The 26,058-nt window shown below is 34.6% G+C and overlaps 1 protein-coding gene across 3 annotated transcripts in view; it reads left to right on the forward strand.

Annotated features, from left to right (window-relative positions):
* Positions 1 to 26,058, forward strand: part of LOC123316357 (guanylate cyclase 32E-like) — an 88,389-nt gene that overhangs the window by 56,680 nt on the left and 5,651 nt on the right. Inside the window, exons 4-18 of one of the 3 annotated variants that reach the window (XM_044902398.1) lie at positions 2,030 to 2,179; positions 4,922 to 5,030; positions 7,183 to 7,267; positions 7,769 to 7,921; positions 10,797 to 10,955; positions 12,765 to 12,943; positions 17,240 to 17,345; positions 17,405 to 17,587; positions 17,997 to 18,173; positions 19,845 to 20,151; positions 21,149 to 21,318; positions 21,521 to 21,669; positions 21,974 to 22,166; positions 22,231 to 22,405; positions 23,958 to 24,148. In XM_044902398.1, coding sequence (XP_044758333.1) covers positions 2,030 to 2,179; positions 4,922 to 5,030; positions 7,183 to 7,267; positions 7,769 to 7,921; positions 10,797 to 10,955; positions 12,765 to 12,943; positions 17,240 to 17,345; positions 17,405 to 17,587; positions 17,997 to 18,173; positions 19,845 to 20,151; positions 21,149 to 21,318; positions 21,521 to 21,669; positions 21,974 to 22,166; positions 22,231 to 22,405; positions 23,958 to 24,148 — 2,486 coding nt within the window. The remainder of the gene's footprint in view (positions 1 to 2,029; positions 2,180 to 4,921; positions 5,031 to 7,182; positions 7,268 to 7,768; positions 7,922 to 10,796; positions 10,956 to 12,764; positions 12,944 to 17,239; positions 17,346 to 17,404; positions 17,588 to 17,996; positions 18,174 to 19,844; positions 20,152 to 21,148; positions 21,319 to 21,520; positions 21,670 to 21,973; positions 22,167 to 22,230; positions 22,406 to 23,957; positions 24,149 to 26,058) is intronic. The other 2 variants (XM_044902399.1, XM_044902400.1) reach the window with 2 other exon arrangements.

Genomic DNA, 26,058 nt, shown 5'->3' on the forward strand with positions numbered 1-26,058 from the left:
CTTATTCTATATTCTTAGGACATATCCTAAACCTAGGTTTGACTTATAAAACGATATTGAGATGAGTAGGTATTCGAAATTGTTATTTATGTACTAAGACCCGATTACACCAAACATACTTAGTGTTAAGTGTCCCTTAAAATAAACTCTCAACTTAAATTACGTTGCACCAACTGTTAAGTGACATTTAAATGGCTAAAGCTAACCTTAAATTTAAGCGCTCCTGCAATGACCACTTAAATATTTGAGGGCGAGATTCTAACCTAAAATAATTTGTTGAACTGGCTGCAGAACTTCCCATTTTTGATGGATTTTGAAAATTGAATTCATTTCTTTTCTTTTGCCTTTATTGTTACGCCATCAGTGTTTCAATTTTCAATTTTTTTTCACAAATCATGCTATAGTTAGCAACAAACTCTTTTCTTCTGTTGAGAAGTTGAGTGCCCTTCGTAAATTACCACCACTCGCTTGGCAATAATTCATCGTATCCGTACTAATAAGGACAAAAAGGACATTTTCTTCACGTTCCTCTTCAACATTAATGAAACAAATTCACACAAGACCTTACAAAGAAAGTGTTGTACTTATATAAACTTAGGTACCCTTTATTTGACAATCCTTATCATTATCAATAATATTGCTAATTCAACAACAAAAAGTTGTTACTCTTTGATAATAATACACTAATTTACTTGAAACTGACTAACAGGACAATTTAGTTAGGTTAATGGAATGACAACGATCATAGACAACCGGTCAACCAATGAAATGGCTTTATTGGACTAGGATGAAGTTGCACCAAAATAAAAAACTGAAATATCACTAGATATAAAAACTTAAGGGCCCCTTACTTAAGATTCTGTTCTAATAGTCTTGAGGTCAGAAGAAACACTTTTTTCTTTATATCATTTTTTCGATTCGGCCTCGATGAAAAGATATAGCCATTTTGAGTTTTCATAATGAGCTGTGCCATCCCTGAAAAACAAAATTACCTTCAGAATAACAAGCTGAATTTGTGACACTCTACATATTTGTGGATCTTTTGAACAGAGTTTTATTCAGCCAAAGTACATAACTTTTAAAATTTCACAGATATTTTTCAATTTTTGACCATCAAATTGCTCGAAAACGGCGCATTATATAAGAAAATATGAATCGTTTTATTTTACAAAACGTTCAAATATTCACTAGATGGCATCCGACTTAGTTTCAAAAGTTGGGTTCTTCGAATTTTTGGTATATTTATGGTACGTAATGGTCATAATGAGAAAACTGGAAGACGTGGGTGATATCTTGTCTTCGAAAAAAATTCATCAAATAAATAGAAAACTATATTCGGAAAATCATTTCATTCGATAAAACCGTTTGTGAGATAGAACTAAAAATAGATTTTTTATGTTTTTTCAACAGCCTGTATCTTTGAAACTGAGCCGATTCGGGAAAATGGTAACCGAGAAAAGTGTTTTTTGGACCTCAAGAATCTACTGTTAAAATATTTGTACAAATCAAAGATTCCTCAAGTATATTACGCTATTACTATTCTCCGAAATTATTGATTTTCCTCAGAGTATAAAAAGTATTGGTGATTTTAATGTTGATTCAGATACAACTTTTTGTTGATTTATGAAACATTTGATACCACTTGATTTGACCAGCATAAATATCAATTATTACATAAAAATTGCTATTTCTCTCTCTTATGTCAAAATGTACATAAAACTTTGTGTACCTACTCAGACAAAATTCGGAATTTCCTGGAAAATGAAAAAATTCAATAAGAAAAAGGTTCATATTATTTGAGAAATAAAAACGTTTGGTCAGATCCAGGTTTTCTAAAATACCCTATACAAATGAAACTAGATTTTTTTTGAATTCGTCAAGAATTATAAAATTTTTTTTTCAATTCTCAAATTTTCTATCCTGAAATTAAGAAAAATGGTGATAGATATCCAAGATTCATTAGTTAAAGTAACGGCCTGAAATGTTCATTGCCTTCCACCCAGGTCATCCACATTTCTTTATGTTCTAGTTTATGTATTTGTCGGTGAGCATATTGCGTTAATCGACTTCGTGAAATGTCTTCAAAGAAGGAAATTGCTAGACTCTGGAGACTACGTCGTTATCTCTGTTGACGATGAGATCTACGACCCCAATAGACGAATCAACATCGTGCGTCGAGGTAAGTGCAAAAAAGCTGAAAATGGTAAACAGATTATTAAGGATCAGTGGAGTGAAAGAAAAATATTGAACGAAAATTACAGATTTTTCCATCGAGCCTCATTGTAGGTCACAGCGAAAGCGCCTCCTGTTTGTTGATGAATATTATAAGATATACGAGTACGATAAATATCTTGTTGGCAATTACCGCCAATTTTCTTTCTTTGACTGGAAATGAGACTTAATTTAGTTGATTGTTCAGAAAGTCGACATTCAGTAACCGTTAATCAATAAGAGAATTCCAATATTCTGGGAAGTCTTCAGGATTTAGGGCTGGAACCTTTTACATAAGATAAAAATGGATAGAGTAATTGCTCATGAAGAACTTCCCCTTCTATGCTGTGGTTAGCATGCGAGTTTACATCAACTTTAACTTTTCCGTACATAAAATGCATATCAGTCATTTCTTGATTTCAATATGGCACCATTTTCACCAATTAAGATTGTTTTTGGGACAGAGGAATGTATAAAGCATCTCAAATTCGCTGTCTCCTAAGGGTATTTGTGCAACCGTTGGAGATATGAAATTAGAGCGAGAATTATATGGGTTACTTTTTTATGACAACTTCAAAGGTGCTTTCAGTTTTTCGATATACGAGGATATATTGATATCTAATTAGCCTAGACCACTTCCATGCATAAAAAAAAATATTGCGAACAATAACTCATTAGAAGTGTTAGTGTGTAATTTGAGGTCAAAAAAGTGAACCAGAGTTACGCAATAAATTAAAAGAAAGGAGATGTCCACCGAAATTGTGAAAATCGAAAAATTTAGATCGAGCCATCATCAAGTACCTGTATTTAGATGGGTTAAGAGGTAAGCAGATTTACGAAGATATATGCTTAATACCCTTGGTGATCAATGTCCCTCGTATGCGACCGTGAAAAATTGGATTGCAATCTTCACAAGAGGTGAATTTTCCATTGAAGATGATGACCGACTGGGCAAGCCAGTTTCTGTGTAAGTCCCCGAAAATATCGATGCAGTTCATGACATGATTTTATCAGACCGTCGAATTGGGCTTAAAAGGATATCTGAAGCACTGAATATTTCATAAGAACGCGTTTATCATATAGTTCAGGGCAATTTGGACATGAGAAAAATTGCTGCAAAATTTATCCCCAAATGTATGAATCTTGACTAAAAGCGTGCAAGGGTAGAAGCATCGCGTTCGATCTGTTCTCGATTTGAAAACGATTTTGACTTCCTAAACCGAATTGTTACTATGGATGAGACTTGGGCACATTTCTACGATCCAGAAACAAAGCAAGAATCGATGGAATGTCGAGACTCTGGTTCTCCAAGACCTAAGAAGTTTCGTGACCAAAAATCTGCTGGAAAAGTTCTTGCTTCAGGATTTTGGGATTGTCATGGAGTAATCATGATTAATTTTTTAAATAAGGGAAAAACAATAACCGGAGATTACCATTCGACATTACTGACGGTAAAAAAAAATTAAAGAAAAAAGACGCGGAAAGCTATCCAAAGGTGTTTTTTCAGCAGGACAACGCCCCTGCACACAAATTTCATGTTGCCATGCAAGAAATTAGTGATTTAGGGTTTGAATTACTAGAACACCCCCCTAATTCACCAGATTTGGCTCCATTCGACTATCATTTCATTCCTCAACTGAAAAAAAATTAAAAAAGGTCGTAAATTTTCTTCCAAATTTTGATTATTATTATTTTTTCAATTTTTGTTATTTACCAAATGTTTTAAATTATTTCAATCAGAAAAAATGCTATTTCATGATAAAATGAAATATAGGGTGTTCCATAAAAAATATAAGTTTGAGTTATAACTCGAAAAGGATGGCCAAGAAATTTTTTGTGTATGTCAGTGAATTCTGCGTGAAAATATCTATCAAAGTGATTTTTCACCTTGAAAATATCATAAGAAGTTTTCAAGATACACAGTATCCCTGATAATGCGATATTTTCAAAATGACCCTGTAACTTCTAAAATTCAACATATATCAAAAAACTGAAAGCACCTTCGAATTCGTCATGAAAAAGTAGCCAATAAAATTCTAGCTCTATTTTTATATCTCCAACGGTTGCACAACGGACAGCAAATTTGGGATGCACGGGATGCACTGTACAAAACGCCTACACAATTTTACTGAAATCTCTATTAAATCTAAATCCGTAGATTCTGTATATTAAGTATATTTTAATCTCGGCAAAATTTACTGTAAGAAAGGAAATATAATGAGAATACTATATGGAATTTGGTTAAATCTATAAAATAATTGTTTTAATCAGGAGCGAAATCATACCTTTCACAAGGATGAACCTTCCTTGAATACTGAATCAAATTTGGACTTAACCTTTTATAGCTTGAAATGAGAAATATAAGAAAGGATGAATTCACAAGTATTCAGTAGTTTTTTGCAAACGCTGCTCACTATTTCTTGCTCATTGACGTAATTTCCAATAGAAAAACCATCGAATTACTGTGTTCAGTGGGGGCAACATCCGCAATACTAAAATAGGCTTATACTGTTTTTGAGGGTTATATCATGAATAATGCAGACAAATATTTATCTGCTGCTATTTCCCACGCATGAAAATCGTATAGAGATGAATAAATTCCTACTCATCCTAACATGATTTACTACTCCAGTTCACTCTCTTTCGGATGTTCGTGTGTCATTTTTCCTCGAAATCCTCCAGGATCACCCACGAACATGATTTTTTTTAGATTATCTGGACCCGTTTTTGAATGAAACTTGGGGAAACGGCAGTGACTTGCTAGGATTCAGATCAGTCCTGAAACTAACGCCATCCCACCCCAGAAATCCGAACTACAGGTTAGTTGAAAATTCTACCTAACAAAATTTATGTTTGTTTAGTGTACTGGGTGGGCAAAAGTGGTGATACCTTAACAACAATTTTTTAATCCAACGAAATAGAGGAAAATGAATGGGAAAAAATCATAGTACGCCACTGGATTGCTATAAAAAAGTGTCTGTATATAATATTTTCATTTCAACATCCTAGCTCAAAAAGAAACGGAGAAAATGACCAAAGTTAAAATTTCAATTTTGTCCCATAACTCGAAAAAAGGATAGAGGACTGTAGTTGACGGCATTATTAGTTTCTCGAGAACAGACGATCGTAATGTGGCATGCATGTTCCTCTATCTCGTTGTGTTAAAAAGTTGTAGTTCAGGTATCACCAATTTCGCCCAGCCTGTATATAATCAGAAGCAAAGATTATAGAGTAGAAAGATAGGAAACGAAGCGACTGAAGTGATGTGAGCGCCATCTGTGTTTCAAATGTGTTTTTAAGGCCCTAAAACTGGTTAAAATTTTAATTCGAGGGACATATGAAATTTTGCGAGATGTCAGAGTCATATGGCAATTTTGATCAAACAGGTTTTGAATGTTTTGATTCTCGTACCCATAGATAACCTCGTATCGCATTTTGTTTTTCAAGCCCGTTCTAGTTGCTGATTATTGAAATTTGTGTCTAATTTCTTGGCGAAAACCTCAGAATATCGTTCGAAAATTATTGTATGGTGAAGAACTAGGGATCAAATAAAACGAATTTTACTAAGGAAAATGGAAATGTAAGTATTAAAACTGGTAACAGGTGACTCGGTCATTCATTGATTTTTATTTTCAGTGCTACGAAGTGGATAAAATTTTCAGGACGTAAAGGCCTGCAAACACTACTGACTACACCATGTGCAATGAACATTTTACTGCAAGTCGATTGAGAACTGTTAATCCACGTGAATTGTGGTATGCAGGAAGCATCCCTTACATGAAGGGCTCATTTAGGGGAAATTATGACTTTTATACGTCCATTCAAAGATTCTCAAATGCCTTCAATATATTCAGAAATGCAAAAGTTTTATGGATTTCGATTAGGGAATCGGGTGACTGTCAAATTGTCGTTTGGAAAGTCAAAGTTTTATGAAACCTTCTGTGAGTGTTTTGTTCATTCGTCAATCAATTTGTATATTGTGCCATGAAGAGAACATACCATGAAGAAATCATAAAAAAGCATGAAGAAATTATACTGACGGGCTTGAATACAGGTCTTGTATACCTCTGTAAGGTTTTTTTAATTGTGGTTTTGAAAATTTTCTAAATAATATGTAAATAACGGAAATGTGCATCCTATGACGGTAAATTGAATATTGGTTCATATCAATTTCTGATATAAATTGTACAAATTCTACTCAGTTTATTAATTCAAAACGTTTTCACAGAAAAACCACCTTTGACGTACCTATAGCAGATAACCATGTACTCTTGTATCCTAGTCAAAGCTCTATTCGTTGTCCATAATTTCAAATTTTTGTTATTTTTTATAGGTTGCAAATAAAAATTTATCACATCCAACAGCGTATTTCATTGATACCAATCGATTCCAAACAATGGTCAGATGAAAACTAATATCCTGGTCACAAAACAAAACCATCCTGTTGTTTTGTCGCTCCGGAGGTTTGTTTTCTGGTCTCAACAAGGTCAATATTGAAATTCAATACAAGGAATAGAATTCGAATTTCGCGCCCCTCAATTATAAAACAGAAAACTGTTATTAAACAGTTTTTCTGTATTGATAATACGTTTTCAGCGCCATCTCATTGTCAAATGTGTTTTCACTGGCCAAAATGTAGTCGGTTTTTAGTACTAGCGATATGAGGGCGTTTCCTATCTTTCTACTCTATAATCTTTGATCGGAAGTAATTATTTCGAATGAAACATAAATATTACATTTGAATTAGTTTCGAACATTCTCATTTGGTAACAAATAAAATCCAAATTTTTCAAAATATAAAATGAAAAATTTCTAGTAGGTGGCTAAAACAAAATGAAAAATTTATGCAGGCACAATTTAAACCTGATAATTAAATCTAGAGTTTTATTTTGGTCAACAAACTGAATCATGATACGCATTTTAACTTTTTTATGCAGATACAAGTGATGTTATAGTAGAATTTTGTTGCAGATATTTATGCGAAAGGATTAAGGATACATCTATCAAACCTCCTTTCTGTGTGCCATATCACCCGAAAATATTCGACAGTATTTCTGTAAGTACTACTATTATATTTGGTAGTTTACGTATTATTATTAAAAACGAATGAGATACTCGAAGATGAAGATTTTCCACAATGTTTCGAAATGTTCGCAGTAAAATATCGTGACCCAAAAACTGTTCAAAAGGAATGGAATTAGGAGACTTAAACAAGTTATTAAAAAATTTGCATAGAAGAAATAATGATTGAAATACTTTGACCTTTTGAGGTATACTCCGAGTAGTATATAGGTCCAATCTTCTCACTCCAAAGATGAATTTATTTGCAGAAATTTTTATCACTTGACTAAATACTTGTATTGGTGGTAGAGACATCATAATTGGGGTTTGGGAGTCCCAAGCTGAGATTTCACGCCATTTGTTAGAGACAATCCCAATTGATGTATTAAATAGTGAACTGGATCACACTGGCTCAACAAAACCAAATGAATTTTGATTGGTTTCACCTACTAAAAAATTTTTTTCCGTCAGAATTAATCTGAAATTTACTTCTTAGGTACCAATACAAGCAGCCTATCTATATGATGCTGTAATGATATATGCAAGGGCACTCACTGAGGTTTTGGAATGCGATGAAGATCCGAAAAATGGTAGTGCTATTTTGAAAAGGATTGTTAATAGATCATATCACTCGATCCAAGGATATGATGTAAGTTTTATAATGAAAAAAAAGTACATATGAAATGTGAAATGAATTAATACAGTCAGATACAATGTCACATAGAAATTCCTCTGGCGATGCCTACCGCAGTTGTGTACGAAACGTTATATGTACTGCTAAATTTCTAACATTAATCTATGTTTCATCAGGCTTCATCCTTTGCCTCTTACACATCCCGCATTCGTGGCCATTTGATTACAAATGATGGTTTCATTAATCTTCTGAAACTTTTTAGGGTTTTCACTCCCAATTTCTGGAACAAAATCAATTAAGAAATTGAAATAGATCATATTTGCATTAACTTGCTTAACAAAGATTATAGAGTAGACAGATAGGAAACGCCCTCATATCTCTAGTACCAAAAACCGACTTCATGTGTGAAAACACATTTGACAATCAGATGGCGCTGAAAACGTTCTGTTAATAATCAATTTAATTCGATCCACAGTTCTTCATCATGTAATCATTTTCGAACGATATTTTGATGTTTTCACTAGGAAATCAGACAAAAATTCAATAATCAGCAACTAGAACGAGCTAGTTAAACAAAAAGCGGTATGAGAATCAAAACATTCAAAACCTTTCGATCAAAATGTCCATCTGAAAATCGTACAAAATTTCATATGTTCCTGTAAATGGCCCTCGAATTATTATTTTAACCAGTCTTAGGGTCTTAGAAACACAGATAGCGCTCACATCACTTTAGTGGCTTAGTTTCCCCTCTTTCTACTCAATAATATTTGTTGCTGAAGAGTCATCCGGTATTTCAAATCAATCAACGTTTCTAGGCAGTCTCTGTTTCTATAATATGTATTGACAATTAATGTCAAATAAAAGCTACAATTCAAAAGATCGTAAGAAATTGACTTTCGTCTGATGAAGGAGTCTGGTATAAAATCCGAAACGTTATTATACATAATTATAATTTCAAAGTTTCTTTTTTTCAGTTCATTGTCTAGCTACAATTTTTTTACTTGATTTGCTCCTGACAAATTAGTGCAAGAATTTACGCAGGAGCAAATCGGTTCTTTCAATTTTTTAATTGATTTTGTTTCAGAAATTTGGGAGTTAAAATCTTAAAAAGTTTCAGAAAATGCAGAATCCTCCCAGATTGAATTTCAATTGATATCTTCTTAAAATCTTCTTTCCAATCTAGGCAAATTTTCTTCCATGTACGTCGAAATTCTGTTCGATCTATATGATCGGACAAAATTTTTTTCGTATATAAGAAGGGGACTCTACTACTACATAAATAATGCTATAAATTTCGGAATGAAAAACAAATTCCGGAGGGTCTTCAATTTTTGTGTTTTAACGTCTTGAAAATAATCACCTTTTGTCCAGAAGCCGGTCTTCCATTGATCAAGATACAGGGTGCATTATTACACTTGGAATGTGGTATCAGAATTATCTACTCTTCTAACTTCAGGAAAATCGAATTTATTGTATCATCGATATTGTTTTTTATAATTAGATACATGTGTGAATAAATATTGCCCTTTTAATTCTTTGTCCTTCATGTTCAAGTACCTATACCTAATTAACTCAGTTCGGCCTAGTTGCTCCTGAATGGGGAATTCTCCGCAATCACAGCATATGCAAGTTTAGACTGAATAATTATTAGTTTCATTCATGAATTTTTCAAATGCACCGGGGAAACTATTCAAAATCATTCTTTGAATATGAGATTTTAAAATTCAAATCGCTTCGTTTCTCGTTTACGATTTGGCAGCAGCGCCTACTAGAAAATAAAAAGAACAATGACTTGTTTATGAAATAGCATCTGTTAATTTTCAGCCATCATAGCCTCAACAGCAACCGGCCATACAAATCCCATAAAATTTTACGACCTTCCTCGTTCGTCCAGACTTCATAGACTGTCATCTTTGTCTATCTCATCAAGATATTATATTTGTTGTCCATTATTATCAACGCATCCCAGGTGACCAGTAACATATCTGTTATGTTTTCTTGGGAGATCGAATGGGGAACTTTGTTATGTGTTACTTTTCTGTAACCATTACGTGTCTGATGTGATATTTGAGATGTACCTGTGCTGTATCGAAATTATATCCACATTTTGTAAATTTCATGTTCCCGCTCCCTGATATCCACGTAACATATTTGTAACATTGTTCTTTATTTGCCATGTATCATTTTGAGATCATGAACAGAGCATGACACCATAATCGTTTTAACTACCGTCGAGGGCGCTGTAAAACGTAAACAAATATGGAGGATTGTGAGAAATGCTATTGATACTGCGGTCGTTTCGATATGTATTTATCATCATTTAGACGTTTTGTCAGTTGAATAGTGGATTACTGAAAGTGAATAAGTGCAGATATTGAACGTTTGATAAGTTATTTGTGTGTCATAGTGATTTTCCAGTGAAATGGTGAATTACTGAAAAGAATTAAAGTGCTATGGATATCGAACTGTAGGTCAATAAATCATTTCTCGTATTTTCATAGCAGTCCTATAACACATATATTTCAGTCGATGTTGCCAACTTGTGCAATAGAAACGAAACACTTTAAATTTTAAATACTCATCTTTATTTTTCATTTTTGAGTACTTAAAACAATTTTTTTTGGGAAACGGTTGAAATGGTTTTTTCAAAATGTGACGTTTCAAAGATATTTCATAGAAAATACATCATTTTCGTCAGAAGGACTATTCCCTATTGTCCAAGCGAAACTATTTTTTCCCAGAAAGAGCTAGTTTATCCTGACGCCGAGTGGTCTATATAGGAGCGGACCAAAGGGCACACCCCCACCGAAATGAATACTGAGGATATGAATTGAACTTAACTTTTCATATTAATAATTATTATGAATTTAGAAAAATCAGAAACTTTCAGGTTTTCATCGATGGAAATGGTGACGCAGAGGGAAATTTCACAGTTGTAGCACTGTTAGACGACAGGGATGTCAATGGATCGATATTACCGATGAGTATGCAACCTGTAGGTTATTTTCAATACAATCCAAATAGTAGTAGCACTCCTTATGCCGTACCCGTAAGTTTGATATACGCCTTGATGTTGTCACGATCATGGTGGTTTAGGGTAATCTTGAACCTTAGTTTCTTTGACTCACGGTTACATTTTTATCGATATCAATAAAATCGTGAAGGTTCGAATGTTTATTTTTTCTTGAAACTTATCAAATAAGGACCTAAATTCTAGATTTTTTGGTCTTAATTTGATAAACTTTTAGAAGTGTCATAAGTGTAGGCGTTGTGACATATCTATGTCTTTATACCAACGTCAAAATCTGTCGATCTGAATTTTAGTACAGTCAATTGAGATTAAAAACAGATACTCATGAGTTAACTCAAGTTGGTTTTCTACACATATTCCTAAGACTAAAATGTATGCATGCATACAGTATTTTCGATATTAACCACCAAACCATTTTTTCGACACTAATCAACAAACATTCCCAGTGCCGCAAAAATCAAAGCTTCTGGCTCTTCAAATATATATATATATTCTTTTGATATAGAGCATTACAATCTTGAACACCAAACAATAATTATAGCATGTGTATGAGATACAGTTTTAGCAGAGGTTAGCGTAACGGGGTACCATACAAATTGGTGTATGATACAAGAGCTTAGGGAAAAACCTCAGTAAAAAAACCCTTTCTCCCCGTGAGTGTAGTGGATTGTAATTGTTCACGAAATAAGCTGAAATATTCCATATTGAAGGGCATCTCGCACTGCAAAAATTGATTTTTTCTCCAACAAAGGGAAAATCCAGAAGGTCTTCTCCAAGATACCAGAAACTTTTATCTGAAATAAAGAGAAAACAAAAGCAGAAAAACGTAAAATAATAAAATTAGATTCAATATGTCAGATTGACCTAAAATTGACAACCCAATTCAAAAAAGATTCGGAAACTGCATGTATAGCTCTAAAACCATCCTGAAATTTATAAATTGGACAATGATTAACTAGATGATTTATGGTTTCTTCTGGTTCCCCGCATTCAAATCTAGCAGCAGCATAAAAGAGATCATTTGCAAAAAGTGCAATAATATGTTCGGGTAAATGATTGATGAATAATAATAAACAATAGAGGTCCGTGTATACGGCGCCCTGAGGAACTCCAAATTCGAATGGACAGGAATCAATTTTTCAACTGTGAGCTGATCAGCTGTTCCATTATTCTGGGTCCATAAAAATTTGTAATTCCAGTGCAAAATTGTCTAGATAATTGTCATTAAGAATTATGAAATGATTACCTTTTGATCTTTTTCTGTGTTTTCAGAAGAATAATCAATATTTTCAATCTTTATTTGCTCACCTAACATCCCTCTAATTGAGTCGAAAAGGATCTTGAAATTTGACGGTTTGACTTCAGATTGAAACATGAAGAAGTACGGTATTTATCCATGTATTACAAATCGTGTCAGATGATAGAAGATAGAACGATCCAGTATTAACTAAAATATTCATACAGTGTACCACCAATTTTTCGAAGGCTATAGGATATTTGAATAAAATTCGAATGGGTCATAAAAATGATGAAACTCAGTGAAAGAAGTATTAAGAGGAGTCACGTGAAGAACATTAACTCGTGAATAATAGTTACACATTGTAATTATCCTTTTTATAGGACATTCCAAACAATTTAAACCTTATGAAGAAGCTACGTTATGAGCAGTTCTAATATTACAATAACGTGTGAAATTATTTGTTTTTTATTTTTTTGCTGCAGAAATTCTAAATCTCAAGTTTCTGCTCAAGTTCGAGCTCAGGTTCAAATCTAACAAATAAGCTTTTTTGATTTTTCATAGGAAAAGTTCAAGGGAATATTTTTCAGGAATTTAAATATTTGGACTCAGATCGTACAATTCAGTGGGTAGGTGGAAAACTTCCCCTGGCCGAACCTACATGTGGATTCTATGGTGAAAAATGTGAAAGCCAAATGAATTGGAAGCTATTCGTTGGTTTCTTATTCGTTTTGAGCCTGATACTAGTGAGCACATTATTCGCTGTGAAGTAAGTACAGTTTCTACGATTATACCATTCTCGGAACAATGCAGCATATCTCTGATGAAAAAGAATTCAACTTAATGTAATAGTTGGGGAGCCGACGATGCTAAATCGGGATTTATCTACTCGAGCATCGTGGAGACCTAGTGCATTTTGAAGATTAGATGGTAGAAAGAAGAGGGTTTTATGATGTATGCACTTTCAGCGGTGGGGAAAGTGTCTCTGACACTGGGACTGGCCGTACGGAAGAGTTGAAAATGGTAAAAAAAAATTTTTACAGCGTGTAAGATTTTTGGAGGATATGTTAATTGGATCCAAAGGAAGCAACTTTTCAAGGGACTGACAATTTGGACGTGACGCAAGTTCACAGCGGTCTCTCGAAAATGTTAAAAAAAATTGTTACTTGTACATACTCAAACGTGTTAATACAGATGGTTAATCTCGGGGTTGCAGACGTATTATGACCCATTAATCTAACACTAATCAGGAGGAGGTTTTTTTTAATCTGACACTTTGAAGATGATAAAAATGATTTTTTTCGAATATTTCCCTGCCTGTTCCTCTAATCGTTTTTGTATTCATTATGAAAGTTGAACATAATAAAATTCTACACAACTTTTGTCTGAAACAATTTTACATACTCTCAACCGTTCTCGAGTTAGAGGGCGATAAGGGCGAGGAGCTTAGCCACACCTGCGAAAAGGCAAGGACAATGTAGAATCCCATTCATCCAATTTTCAAAATGACAAGGTATTTCTATGATGATTTCTATGAATTTTCGAAATTAGTCTCTGACTGAACCTTAGAATGTATCATTTTCCAACGAGTGAATTTTCGCTTCAGCATGTATCGCTAAACACCTCGCATTAATCGCCATATATATCAAAAACGTTTGAACGTAGAAAAAATTGCTTGGGACAAAATTTTTAGAAAATGTTATGCTCTACAACTTTTATAATGAAAGCGAAAAAAATTTGAAGCCCAAGGGAGGAGATAATTCAAAAAAACTGATTTTTGTGACTTTTATGGCAAATTTTTATTGTTGTTGATAAAACTATCAGATTAAATTTTTTCCGTTATTCTTGAATCATTAGCTTCAAAATAAGAAAAAACTCCACCAGGCTCGAGAATGTACACGTGACTTTTTTTTTTGCAACTTTGGCTCCCCACACATTTTCGACACGCTTAAATTGTCAGATTAAGAGAATATATACTTTTCAACATGTAATTAACTACATATTTCTTAATCTTCACGCTCGAGTATGTACAATGATCGTTTTATTTTACTCTTCTGACAGGCTGTCCTAGACAATTGCCCCTTCCTACAGGTCTAATTTTTGGTAGAGGTACTCTACAGGGTCCAAGGTATGTCCCCTCATATTAATCTGACACGCTGGAGTAAATCCCGAATTTCCCTCTTCGGCTCCCCAACTAATAGACAGATGTTATGTATAAGGACTTATACAATGGTTTTGTCAAAGTATGAAGGCACAATCCTCACAAAATGGTGATGTCTCTATCAGTCGGATGGAACAAGTCAAATCTTGATTTTTGTTTTTGAGTGCGTAGAAATATTTTTGTCATTTAATCACCTACGCGATTAGAGTCTAACAAACAAGTCTTTTTTTCTAATTGTATTGGGGTCAAGCCAAAATTCATTTTTTCGAGTGCTTCCTATCTAAATGATTGTCGAGATCCTTCCATCCCCGCCAACAGTTCTAATAAATTCTTCCTGACAAGATGAAGTGTTGGTCTTATTATTCAAGATGGGGTTTCTCCCCATTTATATCCAAGAAGAAACCGATTGAAATATAGTTATCCAACCATAACTAACAAGAGTCCTATGCATACAAATAGAGATATCGAATAGAATATTATCGTAACACCTCTCATTTCATCGGCTGATACTGTTTAGTTTGCGGCATTCAACTCCTAAATCAAATTATTCCCTACTCACAATGACACGTGTCTAGTTTATGAGCCCACGACATGGTGAGGATGTGCATACACCCAGTCAACCAGAAATGTAACAGTAAGTCGCAGGGAGTACCCAAAAATATCGCATTGAAGCGCTTCTTTGAGAAGTTTCATGGATGTACTTAAGGGTACGTTCATACCGAAGATGCCTGGATGAGCGCGGTGGAGGTCGCGGTCGCGATCGTTACATCGATGTCAAAACAAACCTTCATATTCTAATGAGACCGTACATACCAAGGATGTTTCACCCGTTCACCCTCGCCGCTTATCATAGCGGTTTACAGCGATGTCGATCGCAGAACAAAATAGTTTGATTTTATATGGCGATCGGGCTGTTGCCGCGAGGTACCTTGCACGCTTATTGGCGATCTTCAAATCACGTGACATTCACCAGGGTAACGTATTTATTTTTCAGTTCGTTTATGAGCTTTGACTGAAAGGAAAGCATCTTCGACATGTACTGCCAGGCATCGATGTAAACCTCGACCGCGACCGCGACCTCCACCGCGCTCATCCATGCATCTTCGGTATGAACGTACCCTTAGATTTCACATTGTGGACATTAACGTCCGCATATTGTTAAGTTTGCGAATTCCTCAACTTTAGATCCCTAGTGGTTGCATGTAACATCATATCGAGATGTTCCGATGAAGTGAACATAGCTACTATTATGCGACTTCTCTCTGTTGATTTTTTTGAAATATTGAATCTGTGATATTTTTAGAACATGAAATGATCTGTTGTGAATAAATTTCGATGAACTCTACCCAGCGACTTCCCTAAGAAAAACTTTCAGTAACTGTTTCTAATGTTCTATTTATCAGCACGTGGTCTCGAGGTTAACTCATAACCTAAATCGCGCTATGCAAAACGTGGTGTGACGTGTTTCGTTCTGTGACTACGTTGTGTTGAGAGAATGAACAAACAAAATCTTTATGAATAAATTTTTAGAATAATTTTTTTAACCGAGCTGTTCTATTATTAAATTTCGTTTTAGTTAAGTGTAACTTGACGTTGATTGATTAATTAACGTGCAGTAAAAGGTGAGTAGTTATATAACCTATTGAAATAATGACTACATCATGATCACTTCTTGGCCCATATCCTCCCCATTTGTAACGTTCAACTTTCAACATACCTCATATGAATTTAGGTGATAAGTAACATTCACAACCTTCAAAATCAAACTTGGAATTGATTTGAATCATAGAGAGAACTTCAAATTATTATTTTAGATACTGTGCTGAAAAAAATCACCTTCTACTGTTGTTAGATTTTTCATGACACTCAATTTATTACGATCAATACAGCTCTGATTTTTTCTTCTTCAGCTGGACCATGCCGTTCCTGAAGTGGAATGAAGATTTATAACAAGATATATGTTCTTTATTTTATATATTTGGATTTGTATGAAACATATTAATCTTGAATAAAAAGATATCCGTAATTCATATAGTTGTTCAATTTTCCTTTTGAGGATGAGAGCAGAATGCGAAATATATGTAGGTAAGAGTAAAGAGTAAACACAGGGTACAAATGAGGCGTTCAGAGCTGAAGAGGCCCAAGCTACATTTTTTCTGAAATTGAGTTTACGAGTATATAAAATTTTGATTCATTTTCAGGCAGTTCTTACTGTTAATTCAATTTCAGAAAATTGTAGCTTGGGTCACTCTTCCTCGGAACGCCTCGAATATAGAGTGCAAATTGATTGCCACGATGGTAATTATCAAATTGAACATGAATATAACTTCAATAGAGGATACACTTTGGTAGTTTATTCTGTCAAAATAATCGTTCCAAAAACCTCCAAAATGAGAAGTCGCAAAGTTGCTGTCTAGGGTGCTTTTTTTACACCTACTATGTGATGTACTGGGTAATTACCCGCGATATGCGATGTTGCGGACATTAAGCACTCTCCAGTAAGTACTGGTGGCCTTTTTTTAAATCAACATTGTGAAGTCGCATTTCCACAGTGGTAATTCCCAACAACTTCCCTGTGACTGAAACTGGTTGACTGGGCAATCGATGCGGATATGGATGTCACCATTAATCACAAAAAATTGGTGTCAGGACTCGGATTTCGCGTAGTTTTTGCAAAGCTTTTTCACTCAGGGCGAACGGTTCAATTAGTCGTTTTCAACGTTAACGTAAATTTGTCGTTTTCATTAGTCATACTATCTACCCTATCAGCTTATTAATCCTTTACCTATGTGAATTGCTGTCACATAGAGATTCGGCTAGTTATCTTTTTCTTCCATAATCAAAAACCTTGACCATAAATCATTTAGAGAATGCTGTATGGATTTATTGAAATTATTTATGCAGACACTACAGATATGAGCAAAAGCTTGCCTGTTTATTATGGAAAATCGAAATGAAAGATGTGACCATTATACCCACGGAGACTACACAAATGTCAAGCAAGAGTATGGTAATTTTGGATTTTAGTAAGAATTTACGAAGAGTCGAAAAATATCCCTTTGTTTTCAGATACAAACCTGTAGATACAGCCTGTTTCAAGCTCCAGCTAGTAGTATAGCTGATATATCTGACACTTCGCCAAAACGTGCATACACACAAATCGGTCTTTATAAAGGAAATATTGTTGCCATAAAGTTTGCCAATAGGAAATCCTTCGATTTGTCTAGATCGATAAGGAAAGAATTGCAGCAGGTAATAGAATTATTATTCAATTATTGTTTCCTTCTGATATATCTGACACTGCTCCAAAACGTGCATGCACATACATAAATCGGTCAACCTTGTTGTTTATAACAGTAGGAACCTTTTTCAATCCTGCAGAACCCACCAGGTAGAATTTTTATTATGTTTATTTCTCTACGGCTATAACGAAGTAAGAAGTCTTTCTGTACTGGTGCTATTTCAAACATGTCAACCGTATAAATACACCTAACTGAATACATCATGCATATACCTCTGCATAAAATTGTTTCTTATTTCTTTATTATTACATCATTGAAAATTATTCACTTAAATTTTCGACCCATGGAGTTCTAAGTTTTGGGAAAGTAGGCTATATGTTGTAAATTGTCGTTTGTTTTACTCTACTTCATATTCACAGGTCAGGGAAATGAGACATGAAAACCTAATACCTTTCATCGGCGCAAGCGTGGATGCTGGAAATATAGCAATCTTCACTGCCTACTGCGCCAGGGGTAGTCTGGAAGACGTACTTGCAAACGAGGATATGAGACTGGATAATATGTTCATTTCCTCGCTTGTTACGGATATTTTGAAGGTGAGCAACATGGTCAATTGATTGTTGGATGAGCTGATACGTGATCGAATGATTTTCGTTTTGTATATCCACTCAAAATGTTTTCTTTATACCTATTTTGTATTTTATTAAACATCTATCCGATGATTAATTATTTTTTTTCTTATTATAGGAAGTAAAAATTAGTTCGGGGTGTTGAAGACAAACGTCTGATTTTGTTGGTTAGGTTAGGTTAGGTTTTTACGACGGATGTAGCATTGTAGCACGATCTAGCAGGTCACCTGAGGCACTTCTTTTGCAGGAATCGAAAACTCCAATCAACTGGGATCCCCTCAAAAGGCAGTTTTTCGAGATGGGATTCGAAAATTGCCTAAGTGTTGGCAAAAGGTAGAAGCCAACGACAGAGAACACTTCAAACTATCTCTTCATTCATTTTATTTTCGAATAAAAATGCATTTTGACCACAAAATAACGGATAGATCTAATTTTCACTTCCAATATTATATTTCTGTGCTACTGGAATTCATTTTCATTCGAAAAAAGATATAAAAAATATATTTCATTCGACAAAAATATTTAATTCAAAAGATATATCGTTATTAATTCGAAATGGGTTACTTATATATAGTAAACTCAAGAATGATTGACATCTCGGGTGGCTATGGAAAATCGAATTTAAGTTGGTAATAGCCCATAAGTTCAGATTTTGTGTTGCGGAATTCATGTTGGTATTGTAAATAAACGGCGATCCACAGACCAATTATTGTGAATCTATGCACTGACCGAAGGTAATTTGAGTTTTGTGGAGCTGTTTACATTCTCAATTTAATCCAACAAATTGGAAACATAATTGTATCCATTTTGATTGCTGATTAATATGCTCTGAATTTGAATATTTCTTCTTTTCAAATACTTATATTCAAATATTCCACTTCTGTGATTGAAACTACAGAAATTATTGAAGATCTTTTATGACCAGATTTAAGCTGCTTCTGGACTTTCAAGTCCTACTGGGATGTCAGTCATTCTTGAATGGACTATATAATATGAACCTTGCATGTCAATACTAAAGGCCGATCCACACTACTAGTGCTCGTGTTTATGTTACTCTGATGTCTTGCAAGTAATGTGGACGGAAGCTCGATCCGAGAGACAAGCGCGTTATCTTACGAGCTTGTGTGGCTCCATTTGTTGTCGGTACATCAAAGGAAAGAATCGCTATGCTCGTCGAGCCGCTCTAGTCATGTGGACGACGACAAGTCTGCAAATGAAGCGGATCCTCGCGAGTCAATAAAGCTTGACAAGCCACTGAGTTAATGTTGTCAATGATATAACGAACACGGCCGTGAGTCAGACGAGCCACACCATCCGACTACACAAGCCTAAGACGGGCGAGCTCGAGCAAGAATAGTGTGGACCGGCCTTAATATTGCAATGATTCTTTTCTTGAGTTTTGTATTGTATCCTCCTCGGAGGATGCAGAAATAGATAAAGCAGTCAAAAAGGTATTCCCCTATCCATTACAATAGTTTATCCTGTCATTCCTGTCACTTATGGAGGAACTTTATTATATGAGTCGATATACATTTTAACAAGCTTTTTTATTGCGCCAGATTGAGATGGCAATGTTGGAAGACTTCTCATGCGATCGAAAACCAAATCAATCTTATTTAGACATTCTTCTCATTTCAGGGAATGATTTATCTCCACGACAGCGAAATTATTTCTCATGGTAATCTGAGACCAAGTAACTGCCTGATCGATAGTAGATGGGTCTTGCAGATAACCGATTTCGGACTACACGAGTTCAAAGGAAACAGTTTCGAATCAGACGAAAAGGAACTCAAAAGAGCATTATATAGAGCTCCAGAACTTCTTCGTCATCCATCGCCACCACCTAGAGGCACTCAAAAAGGAGATGTGTATTCTTTTGGAATTGTCCTGTATGAGATACTGGGTCGTTCTGGTCCATGGGGTCTGCCAAACTTGACTGCACCAGGTAAGATTATTATTTTTCACCATTGATTCGACTCCCTACAGATTAAAAAGTGGAAAGATGAATGCTTAAGATGCAACAAAGACCCCCTATCGTGCAAGTTATCAAGCTCCTGTATATTGTAAGCAGCTAATTCGTGACTTAAGATAGGTTTCATTGCACTGATACCTTATTGTCTATTGTGGCCTCTATCAGAGGTGTTCTCGCCATCACTTAGGAGCTCACCCTCCAGTTCTAAAGTTATACTGAACTCCAGTATCTGGGATATCTAGAAGGAGGTTATTTCCTCACTTCTATAAGGAGGTTATTTCCTCACTTCTATAAGCCTGTTGATCGAAACATTTTACGTTGGCAAGGCATATCCAGGGGATCAGGTGTTGCCTCCTCTCACAGAATCGACACTATACTAGATCCATTCTTATTAGGTGCTTCCTGAGGTGGAAATGCCCTGTAAGGAATTCAGTGAGGAGGTGTAGCATATTCTTGCTAAGATCCATATACTACTTAGATCTCCGAAGAATCTTTTTGGCATGTATCAATTTCTTATTGAGCTGACTCTCAGTGATTCAACTGGAGGTTTTTCTGTTTGAATGGAGTGTTATAATGAGGGTGTCACTCAGGGCTCAGTTTTGTAACCTCTGCAAATACAGTTTAGCTCAATCGAGAACCATATGTCGATCGGTGTGAAGGATGTAAAATTAACCCCATAGAAAACATAAACGTTCTCTTGTAGGGCCTGATGTAGTGATAGGTGATGAGAATGTCCGATCAGGAGATTTCACTTCGGGTTAGGTTCTTTTCCTAATTCCAGGGCATAATTATTGGAGAAAACTGCAGTATTCACTAACCACATTTCAATGAAAATTGCTGTAAGAGTAAGAAAGCTGCAAAAAGAAAGTGAAATAGAGTGAAAACTGCTCATTATTTTCGATTTCACTTTGTAATGAATTATAGTTTTGATTTGATTCACCTAATGAAGTAACAAATATCTAACTTTCAGATATTATAAATCGGGTGAAGAGAACTGATTATGACACACCATTCAGACCGCCCTTGGAGCAGCTGGAAGCATCTGAATACATCATCAAATGTATCAAAGCGTGCTGGCACGAAGAGCCAGAACAGAGACCAGATATCAGATATGTCCGAGTAAGATTAAAAGAAATGCAGGTAGGATAATACCTCTGCATGTGGGCCAATGTCAGTATCGTTCATAATTGGACCATATTAAGTTGTTTGGTGAAACTTCTACTATCTTGAATTGGTGCCCAGTTCAAGTTGCGCATAGAATTAAAGAAAGATGTAAAAATTCTGTTTAGATTTTAAAATGATAGGTATAAAATTTGCAATTTTCATTTTTATCGCATTACAGGCAGGATTGAAACCAAATATTTTCGACAATATGCTTGCGATAATGGAGAAGTACGCTTATAATTTGGAGGGGTTGGTTCAAGAAAGAACTAATCAGTTGACTGAAGAGAAGAAGAAGACTGATGCACTGCTTCATAGGATGCTGCCGAAGTGAGTTTTTCCTGTCAATCATCTGCATTGCGGACAACGAACCAACAATAATTAATTTAAATCAATTCTTTTTAATATTTACTTCATGATGAAATTATGTATTATTAATCTATACACCTACTATCTACATTTTATTCAATATACACACAAAAAATCAGGTACTCTTCGTCTTGAAGGTATGAGATTTTTCGTGGTAGAAAACGGAATGGGATAAGTTTCTTAATTGACATTTTTGCTTTACCAAAGCATCGAAAAGCATGCGTGTCCGTACTCAAATTGTGAATATTTTTGTTCTTCTTTTCAGACCAGTAGCGGACGCTCTCAAAAGAGGAGACCAGGTGGAAGCAGAAATATTCGATTGCGTTACAATATACTTTAGCGATATTGTTGGATTCACAGAACTGTCTGCCAACAGTACACCACTGCAAGTGATCGATCTGCTAAATGACTTGTATACTTGCTTCGACTCCATAATATCGCACTATGACGTCTACAAGGTAAAAATATGTCGAAGAAAAGAAAAGTTTTGTGCTCTTCCATTTAAAAAATGTTTTTGTATAGGTTGAGACAATCGGAGATGCTTACATGGTGGCTAGCGGTTTACCAATCAGGCATGGTGATAAACATGCTGGGGAAATTGCATCCATGGCTTTACATCTTCTGAGCAAAATAAAGAAATTTAAAATAAAGCATATGGAAGGAGAAGTTCTACAACTGAGAATAGGCATACATTCAGGTGGGAGCAAAGTTGTTCAAATAATCAATTTGCCAGTTGTTGCAAGTAATGTTTTTACAACGCATGGGTATAGATTTTTGATCATATAACTTTTTTATCTTTCTCATGGCTGCAATATAAAAGGAGAACTTGTGCGATTGTGTGTTTTTAGCTGTCCCGTCCATCAAATTCTCCTTTTATATTGTAGCCTTGAGTAAAAACAAAAAATATATGATCGAAACGTCGATAAATTATTAAAAATTGTGTTTTTCCTCGTCCTTCCCCTGCAAATATAACCAATTCATTATCAACCATTTTAAACTTGAATAATTTTCGAGTAAAACCACACTGAGCTTCCAAGCTCTGTCATTCTCAGTTTATGTGAACAAATCTCCTATTAAAAATGTTTCGAAATTGTGAATCAACGATGCATTGATTAATATCCTCTCTTGCTTAGTGTTGCGAGACAGAAAATGTACCTTCATCCAGATGAAGGTGCATTTCTGGAATTGAAAATTCATAAACATTTAATTGAAAGTTTTTTATCGATAAATAACTGGTTAACATGTGGAAAAAAGATTTCTCTCGGTTGTCCTAGCCCACGCGATAGAAACATGAAGTATTCCCATAATTGCTCTTCGTTGTATTGATCCGCTGAAACTGACAGAGATCTACTGCATTGAAGGAAGCTAAATCGGCTTTTGTGCTGTAGATGCCGTAACCATTCGCATCTACAACAAACTGATAACTGATATATGTACTTATTTTCGTGCAGATGTCGATCACAATTCTCTGAACTTACCCATCCACCAGTCGAATTCAAAAAGCCCATCAGAAATTCAAATAGCCCATCAGAAATTCAAAAGCCGCATTCATGCAGCCATTAATTTGATTGAGTATTCAGAAGGGTTCTTCTTCAAATTATAGCTATTAGTAGTAAACGTTCTGGACTACTAATTCTTAAATTGATTCACGACTTGATCAGCATCTTGATGGAAAGTTGGAATATACGAAACTTTCAATTAGCCCGTTTGAAGCCTTCCCAGATACTGGAGTCATTACGTTCGATATTATTGTCATTGACTATATTGGCTGGAGTTCATAGGAGCTCTGAAATGATAAGAACTGCTCTAAAAGGGGGACACAATAATAGACCTCAACTGTAACCCTTTTTTTCAAATTTAACTTATAATCAAGTGTCATTCTCTGCTTTTTCAACCTTAGCATTTTAATTTACTTATTATTCATTTTCAACGATGCGTGCCATCTGAGAAATATCTTGTCGAATTTTAAAAGTACAAGATGAACGTCAAGTTGAAACTAGAGTTTAGAAGACGACTACCCTATCCTAGTGGAAGAGATTCTTATTTTGGTGTCCTCTATAAGAATAGGAACTATTAAAGAATGAATAATTCTCTCATCTACAGTGAAGTTCCAACGTTTTTGGTGATAGGAATTAGTTTCAGATATAAATACAAATATACATATGTTTTTTGTGGATATAAAAAATTTTGATGGATCAAAATCAATCAGAAATGGATCTATTGGAACTAAATTATCGTATGTTCATTAGGCCACTGTGTAGCTGGCGTAGTAGGATTGAAAATGCCACGGTACTGCTTGTTCGGAGACACCGTTAATACTGCTTCCAGAATGGAAAGCTCTGGAGAAGCTTTCAAAATCCACATATCGTACGCAACATATGCCCTTCTGCAGAAACTGGGTGGCTATAAATGTGAGGAAAGAGGCGTTATACCAATCAAGGCAAGTTAAATTTTCTTTAATTATGTCCCTGAATTTCTTTTACAACTTGGCCTTAATAGCCTCATATAGCAACATTATACTCTGTACTTTGTTGTATCAACAGTTACAGTACGCCATTTCGAGATATCAGGTTATTTTTGCTAAATTGAGGTTTTTGATAATCGAGATTGTACCGAATGTGAAAAAATTTGTTAGGTAAACAGCATTCACAACGAAAAAATAAAATTTTTTTTTATAGGAAACGTGTTCTTCAGTTATGTTCCCCAGTTGTTTTTTTTTGGATTTTTTTTTCCAAAAGACCCACTAACTCTTCCTTGATCAAACAGTTTTAGTTATGAAGCCTTTCTTGTCTAAAAAAATGTTAAGAGATAAGAGTGGACTCTTGACCTTCTATTAGTGTAAATTTCAGTTTCTATTATTCACTCTATTGAAAGTTTTAAAGTGGTTTTGATCTTTTGATTTAGTGTTTCTTAATTAGCAATATAATAAAAGGATTAATGAAAGCTTTTTACTTAAACTCCAGAAGCTTTATTCCACAACAACGATACATGTCTAATATGCACATGTCTAACTGTACATGCCGGAAACGGAAAACACAGTTCTTTCATTGACAGTCAGTGTCACCAATATACATTTAGTGGAAATGAAAACAACCATAACACCATCATTTGATTGAACTACAACACCCACCCTCAATCAATGATTCAAAAAAACATCTTACATCTTTCTAAACAAAAAACAAAATATTTTAATGCACTAAATTTTTGTCAACATAAGTTCTCTTATCCTCTCAAAAACAACTCTGCTTAAGGGTTTAGTAAATATATCTGCAATCTGTTCACTGCTACAAATATATTTTATTTCAACCAAACCTTCCTTAATCTTGTCCTTGATGAAATGAAACTTTATATCCAAATGTTTCATTCTTTTCAATTGTTCATGAGAACTACATGAACGGATTGCAGACTGATTATCTTCATATACAATTGCCCTCATATCTGATTCAATTAGTTTCATATTTGATAGCAAATTTCTTAACCAGCAAGCATCAACAATACAAGAACTTAGGGCTATAATTTCTGCTTCAGCAGTTGAGATGGCAACCGTATTTTGCTTCTTTGAGCTCCATGACACAATATTACCATACACAAATGAACAAAAACCACTTGTTGACTTCCTATCTATTGTGTCACCACCCCAATCTGCATCTGCATAACATGTTATCAAGTTGATATTTCTTCTTTTATAAACTAAGTTCAACTCCAAACTTCCTTTAATGTATCTTAGAACTCTTTTGAGTGCTATTAATAAATTTTTACTTGCACAGTTTTGATAACGTGATAGTAAACTAATACTAGAACACAAATCTGGTCTTGTACCAAGCATAGCATACATTATACATCCTATCATCCTCCTACACTGATTTTCAATTTCAAAACTTTCAGAACAATCTCTCTTTAATGCGATATGATCAAATTTCGGTTCCATAGGTGTAAACACAGGTTTGCACTCAAACATGTTAAATTTCCTGAGTACATTTTCTAAATAATGTTTCTGATTTAGAATAATTGTATCTGAATTTTCCTGTTTTATAGATATACCCAAAAAATATTTCAGCAAACCTAAATCTTTCATTTTGAAATATTTACTTAAATTAGATTTTAAATTTTTTATATCTTCATGATTAGAACCACTTATTAAGATGTCATCAACAAAAATTGCAACATATAGTTCTTCATTGTCAATTTTCATGTACAAACATTCATCATATAAATTCTTTGAAAAACCTTGTTCTATCATGAACTTATCAAACTTTTCGTACCAACAAATTGGAGCATTCTTTAAACCATAAATTGCCTTATTTAGTTTGCAAACTTTGTTGCTTTCTGTTTTAAGACCTTTTGGCAAAT

This window comes from Coccinella septempunctata, chromosome 7 (assembly GCF_907165205.1).
Source record: "Coccinella septempunctata chromosome 7, icCocSept1.1, whole genome shotgun sequence".
Taxonomy (NCBI): domain Eukaryota; kingdom Metazoa; phylum Arthropoda; class Insecta; order Coleoptera; family Coccinellidae; genus Coccinella; species Coccinella septempunctata.